The 19,737-nt window shown below is 37.4% G+C and overlaps 1 protein-coding gene across 7 annotated transcripts in view; it reads left to right on the forward strand.

Moving 5' to 3' along the window:
- The first annotated feature begins 373 nt into the window (after positions 1–373).
- Positions 374–19,737, forward strand: part of FCHO2 (FCH and mu domain containing endocytic adaptor 2) — an 83,636-nt gene continuing 64,272 nt past the window's right edge. For all 7 annotated transcript variants that reach the window (XM_041426875.1, XM_041426877.1, XM_041426878.1 and 4 more), the window contains exons 1-5: positions 374–519; positions 9,407–9,498; positions 15,169–15,243; positions 16,465–16,606; positions 16,699–16,851. In XM_041426875.1, coding sequence (XP_041282809.1) covers positions 493–519; positions 9,407–9,498; positions 15,169–15,243; positions 16,465–16,606; positions 16,699–16,851 — 489 coding nt within the window. In that variant the 5' untranslated portion in view covers positions 374–492. The remainder of the gene's footprint in view (positions 520–9,406; positions 9,499–15,168; positions 15,244–16,464; positions 16,607–16,698; positions 16,852–19,737) is intronic.

Genomic DNA, 19,737 nt, shown 5'->3' on the forward strand with positions numbered 1-19,737 from the left:
TTGGAAGGGACACAAGGATCATCGAGTCCAACTCTTAGCCCCGTAAAGGACATCCTCAAGAATCGCATTGTGTTCTCGTGACACGTGTTGTCCAGCCTCTTCTTGATCTCCGTCAGGCTTGGTGCTGTGACGACTTCCCTGGGGAGCCTCTATCAGAGCCCAGCCACCGTCCGGGTGAAGACCCTTCCAGAGCAGGCCTCTCGTCCCCTCCGTGCGCGGTGCCGCTGCGCGCGCCCTTCCCCGGCGCCCTCTGGCTCTCGCGGGGCTTCCACCCGAGCTTGCCGGCCGCCCCCGCCAGAGGGCGCCTGCCGCTCCCCGCGCTGCCGGGCCTGCGCAGCTGCGCCGTCGGCCGAGCGCAGGCGCGGGGCCGGGCCGGGCCGGGAGCGGCTGCTCCGTCACGGGAAGGGCGGATCGCGGCGGCGGCGCCCGTTTCCTCCGTCGCGTCTCGGCGGCCGCAGCCGGGCTCGCCGGTGGCCGGGCGGCGGAGGAAGGATGGCGTACTTCGTGGAGAGCTTCTGGGTAGGGCAGCGCCGCGGGCCGGTGACGCCGCGCCGCCGGCGGAACGGGCAGGGCGCGGCGCGGGGTAGCCGCAGTCCCCGCTGTGAGAGCAGCCTCGGCTCTTACGCCACCCCCAGGACTGGGCCGGGGCCTGGCGGCGGGGGGTTCGTGCCCGCTGCGCCCGCCACGGTGGGGCTGGGCCCCGGTGAGCGGGGTACCTGCAGCCCGCGGCAGGGCAAGGGGACCGCCGGCCCTGCCCGCGCCGCCGTGCTCGGGCTCCGCTGCGGAGAGACGGCGGGAAGAGGGATGGGGTGGTATAGGATAGGACGGTATGGGACCGGATAGCATGGGGTGGGTGGTTGCCGTGAAGCGCTGGGCCGAGGGGTGCGCGGACGCCGCTGTGTGCGCAGGGGTCCGGCGCTCGCAGTCAGCACGGTGGCTGGGGTGGCCTGGGCTGCAGTGGGTCTTGGTGCTGTACGGGAGAACAGCACGGGCTGTCGCAGCTTCACGTTTGCTTCACGCAAAGGCAGAGATGCGCCTCGGCGCTCCGCGCTTTTGTACCGGTAGCTCGTCTCCGTGTGCCCGTGAGGAGGTACGGCCGAGCAACAGCCGGCTTAGGGAAACAACAGGCTTTCCAGCTTCCTTTGGACATGCGATCTTGTAAGTCATCTCTGCGCAAATATCTGGTTTTTGAAGTGGGTAAATACATATGGATAAAAAATTAAATGAGTTTCGCGTGAAATGCAACTAGTTTTCATTGTGACCATTGCTAGTTTGAAACCTTAAAATAAGCGTTCTCGTAGTCACCGGACTGTTTACAAAGTTGCTTCTTATTTAATTTTTTATGTGCCTCTCTACCAAGAAGTAGCAGAAACATAAAAATTGCTATTGCTTGAGACTGAAGTGAAAAAGAGACAAAATATCTTTAGACGCATGTTGTTTCAATTGTAAGCAGCAGTTATGCTTAAAGTTCAGGAAAAACTAATTTCACAATTACCCTGTTGTCGAATATAAGGCATAGCTGAAATTTATGTTTTGTTTGCAATCTTGTGTTTAGTTCTGACTCCTTTGCTCTCAACATACTATTAAAATTTAATGACCCAAGATACTAGATTTTCTCTCTTACAAGTACAAATCTGCTTAATTTGAAGCCTCAGTGTGGGAGATCAGTATTAAACTAACATGTGGAAGAATTTTATTTTTCATAAAAATTAGATTAAAATTAATACAAAAAGATGCATTTTGATTGGAAAAGCTTCTATTTTCTTCTAAGATTAAAGCAAAACAGAAGTCATTTATTCAGCTATCACAACTGAAATTGAGCTTTTCTATTAAGCTTTGTTATGTACTGTGGTATGTTCATTTAACTGTCTGATCAGTTGTGTTTTGTTTTGTTAGTAAGTCAGTTAAATTGGTGAAGGCAATGGGCCATTCCCTTGTGTTCTGTTTCCACGTCTGTGTCTTCACAAATGCTTCCAGGAAGTATGAGGTAGAAGATATCTACCTCAAATTCCCATTTTTCTCTTTCTGCTTTAAAGAGCTATAGCTTTGTTAGCAAAACCCCTAGTGTGCGTTACCAGTGAGTTAAGACATGGGTGATTCCTTCTGTTAGTACAGGTTTTTCTCATGTGTCAGAAATGACACAAGGTAGGACAAGAAGTTTGTGTTTGTCTTGTGGTGATGACAAAGACATTAGACAGGGTCTTAACTTGCAAAATTTCACCGAGAGATTTTTGTGATACCATAGACAGGGTTTTATTTTGTATAGAAGTAAAATTAAAAGGACTAGGGAATGCTCCTTCTTTCCTGCTGTGGGTGAATATTTTTCAAGATTAACTGTAATGATGGATTTGAAAATCTGAAGGTATTGAGTTTCTGTATATCCTCAGAAGTAGACATAAATTATAGGTTTGTGCATTTTTAATCGTTAATCATCTTCATTTGCACTAACATTTCAGAATAGGTTGTTGTTCAAAATTGCTGCTGCTTTGGAAGACTTGGGAAGCAGTCCATGTAGGCTCTGAACTGTGGTGAGAAAGTTAAGATGGGAATTAGAAGATACATGAAAATGCACTGAATGCATGATGACTAAAAATAATGAAGATAAATTTGTAAGGAAAGTAGTAGTATGTAGAACTTCAGAAGGATTGTGTTGTCATTTCTTCCTTATTCTTCTAGGTAACCCCAGACAAAATATTTTTTGAAATGTGGAATAGGATAGTTATGCTTTTTAAAACACTGGTATAAAAATGTATCCAAAACATAATTAATATTCAGCTATTTGACATAGATGTTGTCATAAACTTGCAACTGAAATTGTACATTGGAAATGGAAGTCTGGATCTTAAGCTGTGTGATACTCTCCCTTGATTTCGTAATTTGCTATAAGTAACAGGAAAAGAGATCAGAAACTTAAGGGACTTTAATGATTTCTCCAGAAAAGGGGAGTGACATGTGTATGAGTGTATCAATTTTTTACACACTATTTAAGCTGCTGTCTTCCTAAATGTGCTCATGTAAACAAAACAAATCTTACCTTCTTGGTAAGTCTTGAAAATTGTCCTGAGGCTTTCCTCTTGCACTGCTTGTGAAAGTGTTTAAATAATTGCACACTTTGGTTTTGTTTTTGTTAGGGGATGTAAGAAAATTAGATGAGCCTGCTAAGTCTTCAGTGTTCTGTAAGAGGTCAATGAGATTGATAAATAAGACTGTTTTCAGGATGTGTAAAGCTGAAGTAGAGACCTCTACTGTCACTTCAAAAATTTACTATCATTTGAAAACTGTAAGGGTCTGCTAATGCAGCATGACATTCTAGAGCAATTTTCCAAGCCAGGAGGATATTTTTGGGTATCAAAAGTTATGAACTAGTAGTACAGGCTATAAGTGGCTTTGATTCTTATGACTGAGTTTTATGCGTTCAAGTCACATGTCCAAATATTCCCAACTCCTAATTAGTATTGTCATAAAACACTGCATGCTTGCTGCTGTGCATGTGCTACACCAAAACAATGTCATAATTTAAAGGTAACACTATCAAACTATTTCTGTTAAACATAGCTACATTTTGTCACTTTGAGTACTCTGTTACTGGTGTAGGAGTATAGAAAGTGTTGTTGATTATTGACTTACTGGTTTTGTAACAGAAAATAGTGCTTAGACTTTGATGTTTTATTTAAACTGACGAGTGCAGGTAATTCTTATGACATAGTTTAAAGGAATAACTACTGACAAGTCCAGAAAAATAAGCACCTTCCAAACCAGTCAGTGGTTGTTTATGAATTGTTTAAAATTAACAAAATGAATTAAGCTATTGGAAGTTCTGTGAATAGCTGAAGCTGGTTTCTGTGTAACTCTGTGCTCGGTAACTTTGGAAGTTCTGGCATATAAAAACATATGTATAAATTGGCTTTGACAATTAAAAAAAAAATTAATTGATTGCTTTACTTGTAGCTTTTGAGAATGGCTGTGTTGAATATTCGTGGGCTTTTTTTCCAAATACTTTTTGTGGAGCATAAAGGTTGGCAGTATCCTGGTTTAATAATTACAGTTTAGTGAAGAAGCTTGCTCTGTTAAGGGTAAGATGTGTTGTCTTACAAACTTGTGAGTATATGAGTGACACAAAGACTTGTCATGCTGACATCTGGAGTTATATCCATAGGTCTGTGTAGCACTACTCTTCTGCTGGGCATACAGCTGGATGCTCTGTTTCAGGAGATCTGTTGTGCAACATGTACTTAGTATCCTCTCTGTATGAGTGCATGTAGCATGAGTTGGCAGCCTTCCCTCTGTTAGTTAAAAAATATTTTTAGTCACCTATGTATAGTGGGAAATCTCTGTCCTTCCTCATATGCGTAGAGCTTCTCTGGAGCTGATCTTTGTTTGATATTTTGAAACAGGAAGGTGAGAATTGAAGTTGACAGGTTGTTTTTGTGTCCAGTCTTCTCAAAACTTTCAGAACCGAATAAGATGTATTCATTACCCGTGTAAGCATCCAGTGACTGCTTTTCTTTCACATTTCAATGCTCTCAATTTTCTACAGCTCTTTCAGACACTCAGAAATGGAAACTTACAGATAGGTAACTTTCAAAAAATGTAAGACCATAATATTAATCACATGAGTGTTTTTATGTATTCAGGGCCCATTAAATTAAATTATTTTCTAGGTAGAAAGCATGGAAGACATGTTATTTATTTGAAACTGCAACAAGGATTAACAGTATAAAGAACATGACAACAGTGTTTGTCAGAGCATTTAAAATGAGTTTACATAGTCCTGAATTTAGTATCTGACCAGTCAGAGTCACCATAATATAACCATTTATTTGTACTGGGTAAATAGAAAATGGTGTAACAGAGTATAACCTTTTTACACTAATAGATGTTGAACAGTTTTAATCCAAAGGAGACAGAGCTTGCACTCAAGCAATTTGATTTGAAATGTAGAAAATAAATGCTGCTGCAGATTGCCTAGAAATTTCTGGCTATTTTACTGTATGGAGATTTTAAATTCAGAATTTTTATTGCAACAAACAAACTTATTCTTAAAAATGTGAAGTATTTTAAGTTGTTCAATCCCACAGAGTTCCTGTAATGTGTTTCCTGTTATGCACAAGTCATGGAAATGCTGATTGCTGACTACACATTTGCTGACAGGGCTACTTTCATTTCCATGAGGAAATCTTTGCGACTAGTTCTTGATGAAGGGAAATGGAAGGACTGGTTGCTCTTGCTTTCCATCACTTAATTTGTTTTGTGTACAAAGTTGGTCAGTAATGCTTCGTTGTAGGCTTATTTAAGTGCTTACTTGTATTTGAAGTATTGTATTGTTTACTTGTATTTGATTGCTTTCTCTAATGGCTTGCTCTCAGGGGACATCTGTGCTGTAGGTACAGAAGAGATTTCTTACAGTAGTATAGAATAGGAAATCTCAGAACAAACACAATCTTCTGAAGAGAGTTTTGTTAGCTCTGAGTAAGAAGGAGAGAACTGCTAATGGATTCCAGAGTAACTAAATCATACCTATGTGGAGAGACTTACATTTTGCACTCTCATACACATTTTTACGTTTGTTTTTTATTGAGTAATGACAGGATCACCTCAACAGATGGTAGTTTACCTACAAAATGACATTCAGAATGATCTTTTAAACTGATCTGGAAGTCTGTTACCTAGAGCCTGATATTATACATGACAACAGAATATTGTCTTTCTCCACTATGCGACTTACAGAAGAAGAATCTGCATCTGACTTAACTGTTTGTTATATCAGTGAATGGTAATTGCTTATGAATGAGAATGCAAAGTTTCATCCGTTCCCTCTGCTATATGCTGCATTAATTTATTTTTAAGTAAGCTAGTACTGGTCTTCCAGTGATCACAGCTATTACTGTTGCCACTAGGAAGGAGCAAGTAAAAACACCCAATGAAGAAGAAGTGTCTAAGACACAAAATTTCCAGAATTCTATACAGTGTGTGTGTGAGAAGGAGAAATGTTGAGAAAAGACAACGAAAACACAAACATTGTTGATGGCATATGTGCATGTAAGAGGATAAATACGTGGCTTTTGTAAATTGAACAACTTCTCCTTTTCCCACCACATACATCTGTCTTGTTATACTAAATACAGAGCCTTAACTTTGATTGCTGCTCTTCATGAATATAACTATGGAATGGAGAAGTTATGGAAAAGCTGTATAGTTTTTTCTAAAGCAGAACATCTGCTCTCTGCATTGAGCCACTGTACTTAATTTGGTTTGGGTACGTGTATGTCTCCGAACATGAGAAGAATAATCATCAGGTTAGTTGTCAGAACTTCTGGTCGTGTGAAGAGTTTTGAAGTCTGGATGTTTGTGCTTTTAGATAGAGCTTGATACGGGTAATATACGTTATACTTCACATTATATTTACAAGTGAAGACATGTCTTTTAGGTGTGCCAGACTTAAATCAAATAGGCCCTCAAATCTGTGAGCCTACTTTTGACTTGCTGCTTTGTTCAAAATTTAATGTCTTTTGCACATAGGTTCTTAACCTCTGATAACCATTGATAGTGTGTAAGAGATGAGGCTTTCAGGGGACTCAGTAGAGGAAAGCATCTGTTCTGTTTCTCTGTCATGCTTTCTTCACAACTAATCATTGTGAAGTCAGGAAAAATAATAGGACTGATTAGAAGACCTAATTTAAGTGGAAAAATTATTTCCTTTGCAGTAACCTTCAGTTACATTTAGAGAACAAGATAATTATGGCAGTTGGTTGTTCAGGCTCATTTCATTCTCTAAAGATTCGTGTGGTTACATTTCTGACAGTTTATCAGGAATGCTGCAGCCAGAGGCTAGGTCATGGCTGTGCTACCCTTCCTGCATTTCTAAATTGGCAGGAAATTTGTAGAACTCCATGTAGAAAAGGCCCCTTTAAAAGCTTCCATTATGAAAAGTTTAGAAGCGACCTATGTTCAGCACATTTTGGTAACATGATGATTTAGCTGGAAGAAACACCTTAAAGCAAAGAACATTTCACAAAGAAAAATTTTATTAGTTTTTCAGGAAGAAATGCCTAACATTTATTTATAAATGTTTATCTATAAATTTGGGTACAGTTACAACTTTGGAGAAGTTAAATAAGAATTATATTCTGTATTCTAATTGAAAGTACCAATGAAGTCTTAATTACAATGCAGTGGTATTCAGGGTTTATATTAAGTAACTACATAAAGTTAATAAGTTAGTGCACCAGTATTCAGAGTTATTGTAGACTTTAAACTACAAAGAAAATTGTTTAAATATGGGTGAAAGGGGAAAGAAACTATTTAGACTGGTATTTGAGTAGGACAACATTTAAATAAAGTTGCATTTTCTAATAATTGGTGTTCTCATCTTTCTTTTACTTTTCAAGTTTGTAAAAGCCTTGCTCTGTGGAGAGTCCTTTAAGAGTTTGCTGTATTTTCATGTGTTCTATTTAGTTTTGTTTATACTTTTTATAGACTGTAATTGCACTTATACCAAACTAATCTGAATTTTGGTGCACGTTTTCAGGTTACAGCTTACTTCAGCCATGGAAACTATGATTTTTTAAGGTGTTTTTTTCTTTTTTTTTTCCTTTGGTTTTGTTTTTCCCTATGCTTGGAAGAAGTAAAACAAATAATCCTGACTAGTAATTTGTATCAAATTGCCTTCAGTTATCTATTATTTGTAAATTTATGTATCTCTCTATTGTCCTTTAAGGCAACTTCAAAGTTAGTGGAAATGGTCTTAATGCCACGGCTGCTGTGAAGTTTTTCCATCCACCCATGACTGCTTCTCCTTATTTAAAGACGTCAGATCCCTGCATTCTTTCTCCTCCTAGCCCCCCCTCCTCTGCTGAGCAATACAGCTTGTTTGTTTCCTTGCAGTGGTCTGGATCAGTGATTCTTGGTTTTATTTGCCAGCTTTATTTTCCAGCTGTATAATTTCCCTGATAAGTTTTGCTTTATGGCTGCACAAACAAATTTTTGCAGAACTGAACAGGCAGAAATGTTTGGAAGGGTATAAGACCAAATTTTCGGGCTTTTCTCACTGACAGTATAGATCTGCCTTTGTTAAAAGTTCAGGATTTTAAGAGTGATGTGAAACTATTTGAATGCATCCAGAAGAGGACAAAAAGGTTGGTGAGAGTGCTGGAAGACATGTCCTGTGAGGAGCGACTAAAGACTTTGGGCATGTCTGGTTTGGAGAAAGGAGACTGAGGGGTGACATCATTGCTCTCTATAGCTTCCTGAGCAGGGGAAATTGGGATTGTGATGCCCATCTCCTCTCCCTGGGAGGTAAGGGTAGGACATGTAGGAATGGTTGAAAACTGTGCCGAGGAAGATTCAGATGGACACTAGGAGGCATTTCTTTACTCTTGGAGGGTGGTCAAACACTGGAATGGCCTACCTAGAGATGGTAATCACTGCCCTGAGCTTGTCAGCATTTAAGGGACATTTGGACAATGTCATCAACACCATGATTAAACTTTTGGTCATCCCCAAAGAGCTCAGTCAGCTGGGCTAAATGATCACTGTAGATCCTTTCCAGCTGAAATAGTCTATTCCATTCTATGCTATACCATCCTGTTCTTCTTTCCCTTCCAGTCTGAACATGCATGCAGTTTTCCTGAGGGTGCAATTCACACCTTATATAGAAGCAACATTACAGATCTCAAGCTTTTGTGAGGGAGAAGGGGAATGGATAGTCTGACAGGAAAACTTTAATAGTAGCAGTGCTATTATGCTGTGCCTTGCCTTCCTTTCATTTCTGTTGTTGCTTTTTGCTGTAAGGATGAAGTTCTTCATAGTGCCAGAGGTCATAAGTTGGCTAAGTTTATTAGTCAGTGCTTAGAGCAGTGTCTCAGTTTTAATAGTGAGGTGTGCCTTACTCACTGGAAAATGTCTTAAAACTAAACTTAAGAATAGACAGAGAAGCTACAAGTGAGAAGGAAAAGATTAGTGATATTTTTTTCACCAATTTTGCAAAAAGCTGGAGAAGAGAAATGAAATGTGAAGGATTGGGGAAGTAGGATATCAGGTAATCTTAACTGAATTTTAGTTCATGTAAAATGAAAGAGATGAGGATAAATGGAGAGTATGGCATTTAGTATGTGCTTAATATGATGGGAAGTGAAAGAATACAAAACTCCTAGAAATCTACTACAGAAATGTCTTTGACTATAGCCTAGAAATATGTAGATAGAAAGGTAGTGGTAGCAGCTGAGCTGATCTTAGGTTAGTTTACACATATGGGATTCATGGGAACTAACTTTTTAGCAATTGCTAAAAACCAGAAGCATTATAAATAATTAACATCCTAATGAAGTGATTAAAAGGAAAAGTAATTATGGAAATGCATCTATTCAGCATGTTGTGTTTCATAGTTCTACTTTCTGTTTATCTTTAGGGAGAAAGGAACAATGGCTTTGATGTCCTCTATCACAATATGAAACACGGACATTTGTCAACAAAGGACTTAGCAGATTTTATTAGAGAAAGGTAAGTATTCATCCTATATTTTTAATATAGTATTTGTGGGTTTTATTGTTTGTCATTGTGTTTAACAGTAGCATTCAAAATATGTAAACAAAGTTCAATTATCATTTTAAGATACCTCTCACATTCTACAGGAAAATCTATACTTTTTCCATTGGTTTAGAACTGAATAGGAACTCTTAAGCATCAGTTAATAACAAGCTTCTAATTTTCCAGGTTTCATTTAAAAGATGAAAATAAAAATCTTGAAGTGTCTTATTAGGTGTCCGGCAGTTTATCTAAATTAATCGCAGTTTTTCATTTGGAAGAAAAAGAAAGAAAAATTATAAGTTAAAGTTGCAAAAATTATTTGCCTTGCAAAATTTTTACTATAGATTTGGAATTAAGCTATTAGAAACTGCTGGTATATACTTCAAAAAAAAAAATCTACTTTCAGAAGCTCAGACATGTTTGTTAAAGAAAAAGAGTAATGCATAGGGACGAGAAGATAATATACAGAAAATAACACAGGTTCTTCTGTATTGGATGGAGGGAACAAGACTGAAATATGAAAATTTGACTTCCAAACTTCCAAAACAGGTGACCTAGTGCTGCATTTAGTTCTTTGTAAAAGAAGACTGCTGCTGCTCTATTGAACATACAGATTTCCCTTCTGAACAAAATTACTTCTAGGCCTACTTCAGGACTTTGCCTTTCCTCACTTACTGACACTAGGTAACATATGCAAAATAGTTGCAAGGTATTGATTGAGGACTTGCTTCACTGCTAGCTTCTTGCAGCAGAAGCTGTCAAACTGGAATTCTTCAAAATTTAAGTTTTGGCCTCAAATAGATCTCAGTTTAAAAAGTACTTTAAAATTTCCACAAAATGTTACCACCATAAATCTGACAGATACTCCATTGCACTAACATTAGTGTCATTTCAAAGTGAATTGGAGAAAATGACAAAAAACCATTTCACTAAGTAGAAATGGATGAGTTCCAGAGTCCAAGTGTTATGTCTCCTTTTGGAACTGCACAACCAAGGAATCTTCTGTTTTTCAAGTCCCCAGTTTCAGAGAATGAATTATGCATCTACAAAGGGTTCTAGTGAAATCTGGAGCTGGATTCAGCAGAGGGACGTTGCACTGTTCACATTTAGTATAAATGCTTAGTGCTTCACAAACTTCTGCTTTTAATATTTGTCTTTTATTATGTGAGTTCCTGAATCTTTCCTTTGATATCTTCTTTAATTTTTGGAATCATTCAGTTTTTATACCAGCACATCATGGACCTAAGCTGTACCTTACCTGGACACATTTGAGTTTGTTGGTTTTACAACCTTTGTGTTTAGATTTACCTCTAAATTTAGATATTTAGATGAGAAACCATCTCACTCTCTGCTTCTTGTCTCCTGTATGTTGTATTCTTTGGACATGCTCCATTTTATTCATATTGGTGCTAAGGTGAAAGGTCTTACGTAAATGAGTAAAAAATAACTTGCTGTTATATCTGACTTGGTTTCTTTGCTTTGTTATACTGACATAAGTAAAACCTGACAGTTCTTTCTGCACAAAATCCCTAGTAAAAAGAATTCTGGGGTTTTTTTCTGTCTATAAGCTTCTGCAAATTAAATTTTAATTTAAATATTTTTAAATAACTTCTAAGCTATATGCCTTTGCAGTCAATAAAGAAAATCTTTAAACCTTTTTCCGCATATTAAATGTTTCAGCTCAGGTTTCTGTCAATTATTTCTAGTGTGTTAAATAACATTTAAAGATTAATCACCGTGTATGAATACATGAGGATTCCCATGGGTACTTTATCCTCAACGAGAGTTCAAGAATTGTTTTTTTCTGTGCATGGATCAGGATGTGCCAAAGAGATATGAAGCCATCTTACAGCATCTTTTGTAAGATCTATGAAAAAAATTCAGTTCTCATTAACTCACTAAGATAGAATGTGAGTGCTGTATTGCAATTTACTTGACAAAGCTGCAGTATTGTTCCTGAAGGGACCAGCTGCATTAAATTCAGTCCTTTCTAGTGATTTGCTTCCATCAGGATATTAAACCTGCCTTGTGTATTCTTCAGCCCTGTAGTTCTGCTGCCTCTTGATAAGACAGGCTGCAATTAACAAAAAGCAAAGCATTTGAGGAACAAATACTTCTTTTCAATAAGGGACGAATGATCAATCACAGCCTAAGCTAGTAGTAGTTTGTGACATATAGTTTAGATTCAAAAAAATAGAGAGACTTGAAATATTTGGTGTCTTTACTTTGATAAAAATATTTGAGAGTCCAAATGTGTGCAGTGAAGCCCTTTGCTACTGTTGTGAAGTTACTGTGGGATGTCATTCAACTTCCTGGGAAATAGAAATGGTTCAGTAGAACACATTTTTTCACATGGGCCAAATTCTTGGTCTCAAAAAGAAATTGGATTAGGCAGTACTTGAACAGTACTTTACAATGGTTCAGTTGTCTTGTCTCTGATCTATTTTGCATATTTGTTAATTGCAAAGAAGTTAAGAGATGATGCACACAGTTATCTGTTCTCCTCCTCCTTCTGTAGATTATAGTCTGAATATTGTTTTACTGTACTGTCTTCTGCTGGAAATACAGTGGATGAGCACCATGTATTAGGAGCCATCTAGATCTAGTGTTTTTATGCCTTGGCTTTTGTGTACCTGATTTGCTGAACTCTTCCCTATGAAAACTAAGTTTACATGCATTTGAATTCTGAATCTGTTTTTCCATTCCTTTTTACACATTGGCCATTTTTTGTCTTTTTTTTCAGAAGTGGATACATAAGAGATTGAAAACTGAAAACTATTGAATAGGTAGAGACAGATCTAAGTTGGTGGTAATATTTTTAACAAGTTGGAGTACTTACCCTTTCTAGGTAGAGCAGTCATCTGGTCAGCTCGGCTTGCTGGAGTCTCCAGACTAGCCAGAAAATAGACTTTTTATGAAGTGATTTTGCATGGAACGGAGAAAAGGGTCAGTGTGTTTGGATGTACAGGCTGCTTACAAAAGACATGTCTTTGTGAAGCCCATCTGTGTTACTTGTGCTGTTGAGAATAGTGTTTTAGTTGTATGTAGCCTAACTGGGGAATAGTATTTTTTCCTTTTCTCCAGCCTTAGAAATGGTAATGAAAAAATGTGTAAGATATGGAATGACTTGAAAAATTATTGTTATCTTAAGCATTTTTTTAAAAAAATATTTCAAAATTTCTGTAAGAACATTCTAAGATTGTAAAGTTTTTTCAATGTGAAAAACAAACATTTGAAACATATCAATTTGTAATAATATTTCTATGCTGTATCTGCCATTCCTGCTTGATATCCTAGAAAGAGCAGAAGTTTTCCTCCTTGTCTGTGTTTGGTGACACAGTATTGTTACTAGTCACATATTAAAAGAGCCAGGAGCCAGTTGGATCTGTGGTTCAGAAGTTTGTCATCTGAAGGAGTGAGTTTTCTGGCAGGTGTCTGCTTAATGTTGGTAAACCATGAGTGGGACAGGTTATCTACCTGCTGAAAGGTTAAACACCAGTTCTTAAAATCATCAAATCATAGAATGGTTTGGGTTAGAAGGGATCTTCCGGATGATCAAGTTCCAACCTCCCCTGTTGTGGTCAGGGACATCTTTCACTAGACCAGATTGCTCAGTGCCCCTTCCAACCTAGCCTTGAATAAAGGCTCTACTTCACTTATAAAGCATGTAGAAATTTTTGTTTGTTAAAGTCAAAATAAGAAGGTTGAGCTGCCTGCATAGTTGTTTTTTTTTCTTTATATATGTGGAAGATTTTGTAGGTGAGCTGTCATGTGTTTGCGTGCATTTAAAATCTAAACTTTTTATATCTAAGAATTCACACTGTTTTTCTAGGAGAGAAGTAGGTACAGAAATGTGTTGTTTTTTCTCCAGGAATCTTTCTAATGTTTTTCTGCACCAATTGCCTGTAAGCATCATGGAAAGAATCTTCGAGATCAGATGAAACTAGCAATGCATATGTTTCCATTTAACTTTTAAATGTTTGGCAGATCCTGGGCAAAGACACACATTCAAATGGGTGAAAATTAATTTACTAAGAAAATCGTAGTCTGTTACCTTTACAATAGAGTGCTCTGCGAAGTCAGTTGATAGGATAAATGTACTAACTGGTCATCCTTCGGTTCTTAGTATTTTTTACTGATGTATGTTAGTACTCTGTGGTGAATTGCAGAACTCCAGTTTTGTGGAGATAGTTCAGGGAAGTATGCTGTAAATTGGTTCAAAGAAAAGCAATATAGATTTTGGGCAAAATTCTTATGAAAATAAGAAAGGAAAAATAAGTTTATGAGTTATAAAATCTGGAAAACCTTGATAGACTGTACAGATGATTATTCAAAATATATTGCTCATCATGGTAATTTAAAAAAAAAAAATTGTCTGTGCTTGGTGCATGTGTGCTTGCCGTTGTGCAGTGTGCAAGATTTCCAAGCCTTGGAAAGTTGAACGTTTTCTTATCATCTAAGATATGATCATATGTGGAACAAGGATAAAGTGAATTGACTTTCTTTTATGGTGAATAACTTTGCAGCAGGTAATATTCAGAATGAAATTTATCTGTTGCATGTTGCAGTTTAATCGCCTTCTCCAAATAGATTTCCAGCTAAGTAACTGGATAGTTATTTTGGAAGTTCAGTTGGTTTTAACACACACTCCTCTGTTTCAGGTGAATACCCCTACTTTGTTTTCATATTTTCACAAGACAATTCTTTTTGCTTGTAAACTCTTACTGTACAGGAGAAATGAAAGTTTCTGTCTCAGGTTATAGACATGGTATAACTTGAGAGAGGGATGAATTCTTCATCTGCCTTTTGTTCTTCTCTCGTGTCCTGTGTAAAGGTGTTACACAGCAGGAAAGAAATTGCTCCAAGTTTTTCAAGAAAAGACAATTACAGTATTTACTCATATCTAGGATGCTTCTAAGTTGACACTATATAGTGAATATTGTTTAGGGTGAAAAATTAAAATACTGTTTATCTTTAATAATAGGAGGGTGAGGAAGATTAATGGGGAAGGACTTGCAGGGAGTCACTACTGTAATAGGTGATTCCATGCCAATTGCCTCTGCAAAGGCTCTAAGGAGGAAACCTGTGCCAACCCTTGGATTTTGCATCTCTAAAAGACAAGTGAAACTGTGTGTTCAAGTGAAGGAAATTATAAGAACACTTCGTGTAATTTCTAAACTCAAGTATTACTATGTGAAGAACTTAAAGGAAAGAATAGCCTACCCCCACCATTAAGACTAAAAAAGACCTCATTTTGTTTTATGTGATTGCTCTGTAAATATTTTTTGCTTATTGTAAAGTTTTCATACAAATACATTTTATTTTGTTGCTTTGTTCCATCTGTTACTAAGGAATGTTAATGGCAGTTGAGAACAGCAAATAGAAAGGAAGGAATTGTCTTTTTCAAGCTTTGAGTTCCTGGGTTTTACTTGTTCTGCTCCCTGCAATGTTTTGTCACAGGGTTCTTAGATTATTTTTTTAGATATACTAATGTGATTTTTTTTGTCTAGCTTTTGAGAGGTCATTTAAATGGAGTAATTTTTAGTTCACATAAAAAGTCTTCTGTTTTGTACCTGTAGAATGCATATTCAATCTTCTTACCTTCAAAATCTTGATTGTACTTTTGATGGCTTTCTTTGGCAGGGCTACAATAGAGGAGACATATTCAAGGTCGATGACAAAACTAGCCAAATCAGCAAGCAATTACACACAACTTGGGTACGTAAGTGTACATAAGAGAGAAATAAGTGACTATATGCATGGTAAGAATCAAGTCTGATTCTGAATATTTTATTGATGATGTTGAAGGTTAGTATAACTTTACCTTTAAAAATGGTTGTTAGGTCTTTAGTAACCGTGCAGAAATTTGTGCAGACAAAGAGAAAGACAGTGCGCTTCTTTGAACTGAATAAAAAGAGCAAAGCCCAAACACAGATAAACTGTCTTTTCTTCTGTGTTTAAAGCAGAGTTCTTTTCAGACTTATTTACTTCTATGATGTCCTCTCAAGCCTATGGAAATAATTTTGAAGAGAGAACATATGGCCTGCAAATGCAGCAGTGAATTTATTTCTATTATTTCTGGTTTCTGGAGTGTTACCTGTTCTCAAAGATGTTCAGAATGAGACTTTTCCATAGATTTATTCCATCGTTAAATTGAAGTTTTATACTCAGGGTATGTTTTTAAAAACTAGAATGATTAATGGATACTTTTCCGTTAGAAAGATTAGGCCAATGAAAAGTCAGTCTTCTGAGAAAAATTAGATTTTAAAAAACAATTATAGTAACGTAATCTAGAAATGTGGGGAGTTTTCATCAGTGAATAGTTTGATAATAGTTGTTTCTGCTTTTTAAACTAACAGGCAGATGCAGAACCTTTGAACATAAGAACTTAAAAGCCTATGGTTAGTATTGATTTTTAGCAGCATTAACCAGAATAGCAAGGTAGAAGTATGTCTTTGGAACACTTGGACAGCCTGTTCAACACAGAAATCTGAATCTGAGAAATGATCCCACTTCCTTGTTCATCTTCGTTAATCAGTAAATCCTTTTTAGTGGCAAACCATCTTTGCCAATATTTTTTCCTCCATCTTGTGGCTGCAGTGGTGTAAGACAACTAGAGATGTAACTAACCAAGAAATTCCTCATTTGTTCACACTGTTCAAGTATACACATAGTAATATTTACTACATGTAAAATTATTTTAAGCTGTTCTTGCACTGTCTTGATGCTTGGCATTATTGTGTGCTCATCATAGTGTTAAATGAAATTTGCACTGTTTTACCTTATTAGAGCCAATACAAGTTAACATTGGATGTTTTGTTTGTTCAGTTTTAGGAGGAGAAGTGAACTGTAAACATACTGATTATTCTGTAGCACTACTAAAAAATTGCCAACTGAAAGAGAAAAAAAGCCAGACTAACATTATTTTCCTCAATCCAGGACATTTGCACCAGTTTGGGATGTTTTCAAAATCTCAACAGAAAAACTAGCAAGTTGTCACTTGGATCTTGTGCGGCGATTACAAGAGCTAATAAAAGAAGTTCACAAATATGGAGATGAACAGATCAAAGCTTATAAAAAGGTTATTAATTCTTTTTTTTTATGTATGTCCAATGACTTGTTAACATTAAAATTAAAATGGTTTGGTTTTGACAACCATATGATGTTTGGCAGACTAAAGAAGATGTTTCAGGAACTTTGGAAGCAGTGCAAAATATTCAAAGTATCACTCAGGCCTTGCAGAAATCAAAAGAAAACTACAATGCAAAGTGTGTGGAACAAGAACGCTTGAAAAAGGAAGGAGCAACACAGAGAGAAATTGAAAAGGTAGCTGTCACATCTTACTTTAATTGTGCATTATTATTATTGCTGCTTTTAATGAAGAAATGGGACCACTGTTAGGCTAAGAATGATTTATTTCTCAGATAAACATCATTCTCAGAGGCCGTGAGATTTTAAAGGAGCAAGCCGCTGGCCATAGCTCAATATAGTCACAAGTTCTTCATTACAAGAGAATATATAACTTTCTAAACTAACAGTCTCCACAAGCTTTATTTTGTTTTTCTAACCTATCACCTTTACTCACTTCTACTGCACTGCAGATACTTTTACCCAGTGGGCTATTATCACACGTATACTCATATACTTCCATTGTAACTTTTAAACTGTTAACTTTTTCTATACAATTACATTACTCTGCTACAGACCTTCTCCATCTTACCCAATATAGTTTCTTACTTACTTAAGGTATATTATTATGTACAACTATAGAGACATAAGTTTATGATTTTTCTACTTAATGTCTGTGTACTTTATTTTTACACCAACCCAAGCTCCTTCCAAGGCTGCAGATCAAACCTCCCTGTATCTGTGGAGGTTTCTATCTTTCCATTTCCCACAGTGCTACTAGTTGTCTTACATGTTCACCTTGTATTAGTAAGTGGAGTGCTCAGAAAGGGTTAACATAGTTGAAATTTGTGAATATTTTGCAGTATGCATGATGTCGTGAATACCTAGATATGTTTTATTTACACTTACTTCCTTGTCTGTTCTTGTAGTTCTAATTCTTCACTTTGTAAATACCTGCATCAAAAGATAGTTTTGTTAAGTGACTTTAACAGAAATTGTGCCGAATTGTCTTAGCATCTCTTGCATTTTTGAATATATTTCCTTACATGAATGCTCAATGCCCTTGTAACTGAACTCAGGAGTAATTGTGTTATCCCAGCAAAGAGATAAAGTAGCTGAGTACATTAGTATTTGAAGTCTGTTCAATAAAGAAAATGTTATCAATGCTTTCACTGCTGTTTTAAAACGTTCCAGTCTCATGGATTAGAGATTCAAGGGATCTTGACAATGAGTCAATACAATTAGTGTCTTGATGTATTTAGTACTGTCCTTGGGTTGTGATGGAGGGTTGATCCATTCACAGGATCACTTAATATCTGGGGTTGACCGGGACCTCAGAAAGTTATCCTCTCTATTCCTCATGCTCAGTCAGGCAGGGCCATCTAAAGCCAGTTACTCAAGACCTTGTCTAGACAGCTCTCTAGTATTTTCTGCTAGGATAGTAGAAGGATGGAGATCCCACGGTCTCTATGGGCAACCTGTGCCAGGGCTGAATCACCTTCACAGGAAAAAGGTGTTTCCTTCTGTTCAGAGGAAGGGAACCTTTTGTGTTTTCTGTTAGTGCCCATAGTCTCTGGTTCTATCACTGGGCACCACTGAAAAAAGCCTGATTTTGTCTTCTGTGTAGCCTCTCTTCAGGTATTTATATCTATTGGTAAGATTCTCCCTCAGGCTTCCCTGCCCAGGCTGAACAGTTACAGCAGTCTCAGGTTTTTTTTATCGGTGAGATGCTTCAGTCCCTTCATCATCTTCATGCCCCTTTACTGGACTCTCTCCGGTATGTCCATGTCTCACTTGCAATAAAAATTCCAAAACTAGACACTACGCCAGGTGGGGCCTGCTGAGTAGAAGGGAAAGGTCCCCTTCCTTGACCTGCTGGGAAAAAAGTAACTTTTTCCTTTTTTCAGGAATCCAACTACTACAGGAAAGAAGTCACCTTTCCTTGTCTCTAGTCATAAATTCTCTTAGTAAATCATGATTCCTCTGGCTATTTCCATTCCAATTAACTGGTCTGTGTAGGACTTGGTTCTTGTTAGAATGATGTTTTTGCTTTTAGTCCTGCTATCTTGATGGAGAAGATAGCATTGGTTATTGTCCTCCTTTTCAGTGATGACAAAAGTTATTTTGTTGACTATGTTTCAATTATTTTATCTTGGTATAAATCTAGCTTTTTTTCCCCCCAGCTTCTGTCTCAAATGAGAGTTCATGCTGGATTCTAGACGTGAATCAGATGTGTGTTGGTGGATGTTTTCCTGCCAGTGTATTCAAAGTATAATTTTTTAAAATTCTTGTAAATAGAGTTTCAGTAGGAAAGGTTGACTTGAGGGAAGACTTTTTAAGATGTAGCATTAATCCTTCATTTGAAACAAACAAATCAGCTTGAGAGATGTCTGCGTGAGAAGGGGGAAAGAGGAAGCATTAAAGGAGGAGGGTAATTTTTTTACTGTTTATGCATCTTCCTTAGATACAATTCTGTCATTGAATAGTACTTGAATGCAAGTACTTAAAATATGTTTCCAGTGGGAGTAGGTAACTGACACTGTCACATCTCTTCAGTCATGCCTCTATTCAAATTTACACTTGCAGTTTTGTAAACAGAGTGACCAAAAATGGTATTAATTTAGTTTTCCTTTGGTAGAAAATAGATGTATTACTTTCAGTGCAACATGAAAACTATTTGCTGGCAAAATTGCAGATTCACTGCTTTCTGAGAAAACAAGGGATCTGCACCAGTATAACTAAGAGTATATCACAAAGTAAAATGTTTGGTGAGATACCTCCTTAAATTCTTCAATAAAGTATCTGAGACCTTGCAAGTCTTGTTAAAGCTGGAAGTTAATACTAACTTGCATAATAATTTCCTGTTGTTCTCTGACATGTAAAGTTCTCTATTTACAGTGACTCAGCAAAAAATCAGTTGACTGATCCTTATTCTTTCACATACTGTAAATCTGGTCACGTACTGTAAATACAGTTCTAGCAGTTGCTGTACCTGAGAATAGTCGCATCCTATTTTCAGAAGAGATTACTAGTTAATCATACAGTGTCCATGTGTTTTATCATTTTTTCTGTCCTGTTGAGTAC

Source organism: Onychostruthus taczanowskii, unplaced genomic scaffold, assembly GCF_017590055.1.
Source record: "Onychostruthus taczanowskii isolate IOZ18803 unplaced genomic scaffold, ASM1759005v1 scaffold96, whole genome shotgun sequence".
Taxonomy (NCBI): Eukaryota; Metazoa; Chordata; class Aves; order Passeriformes; family Passeridae; genus Onychostruthus; species Onychostruthus taczanowskii.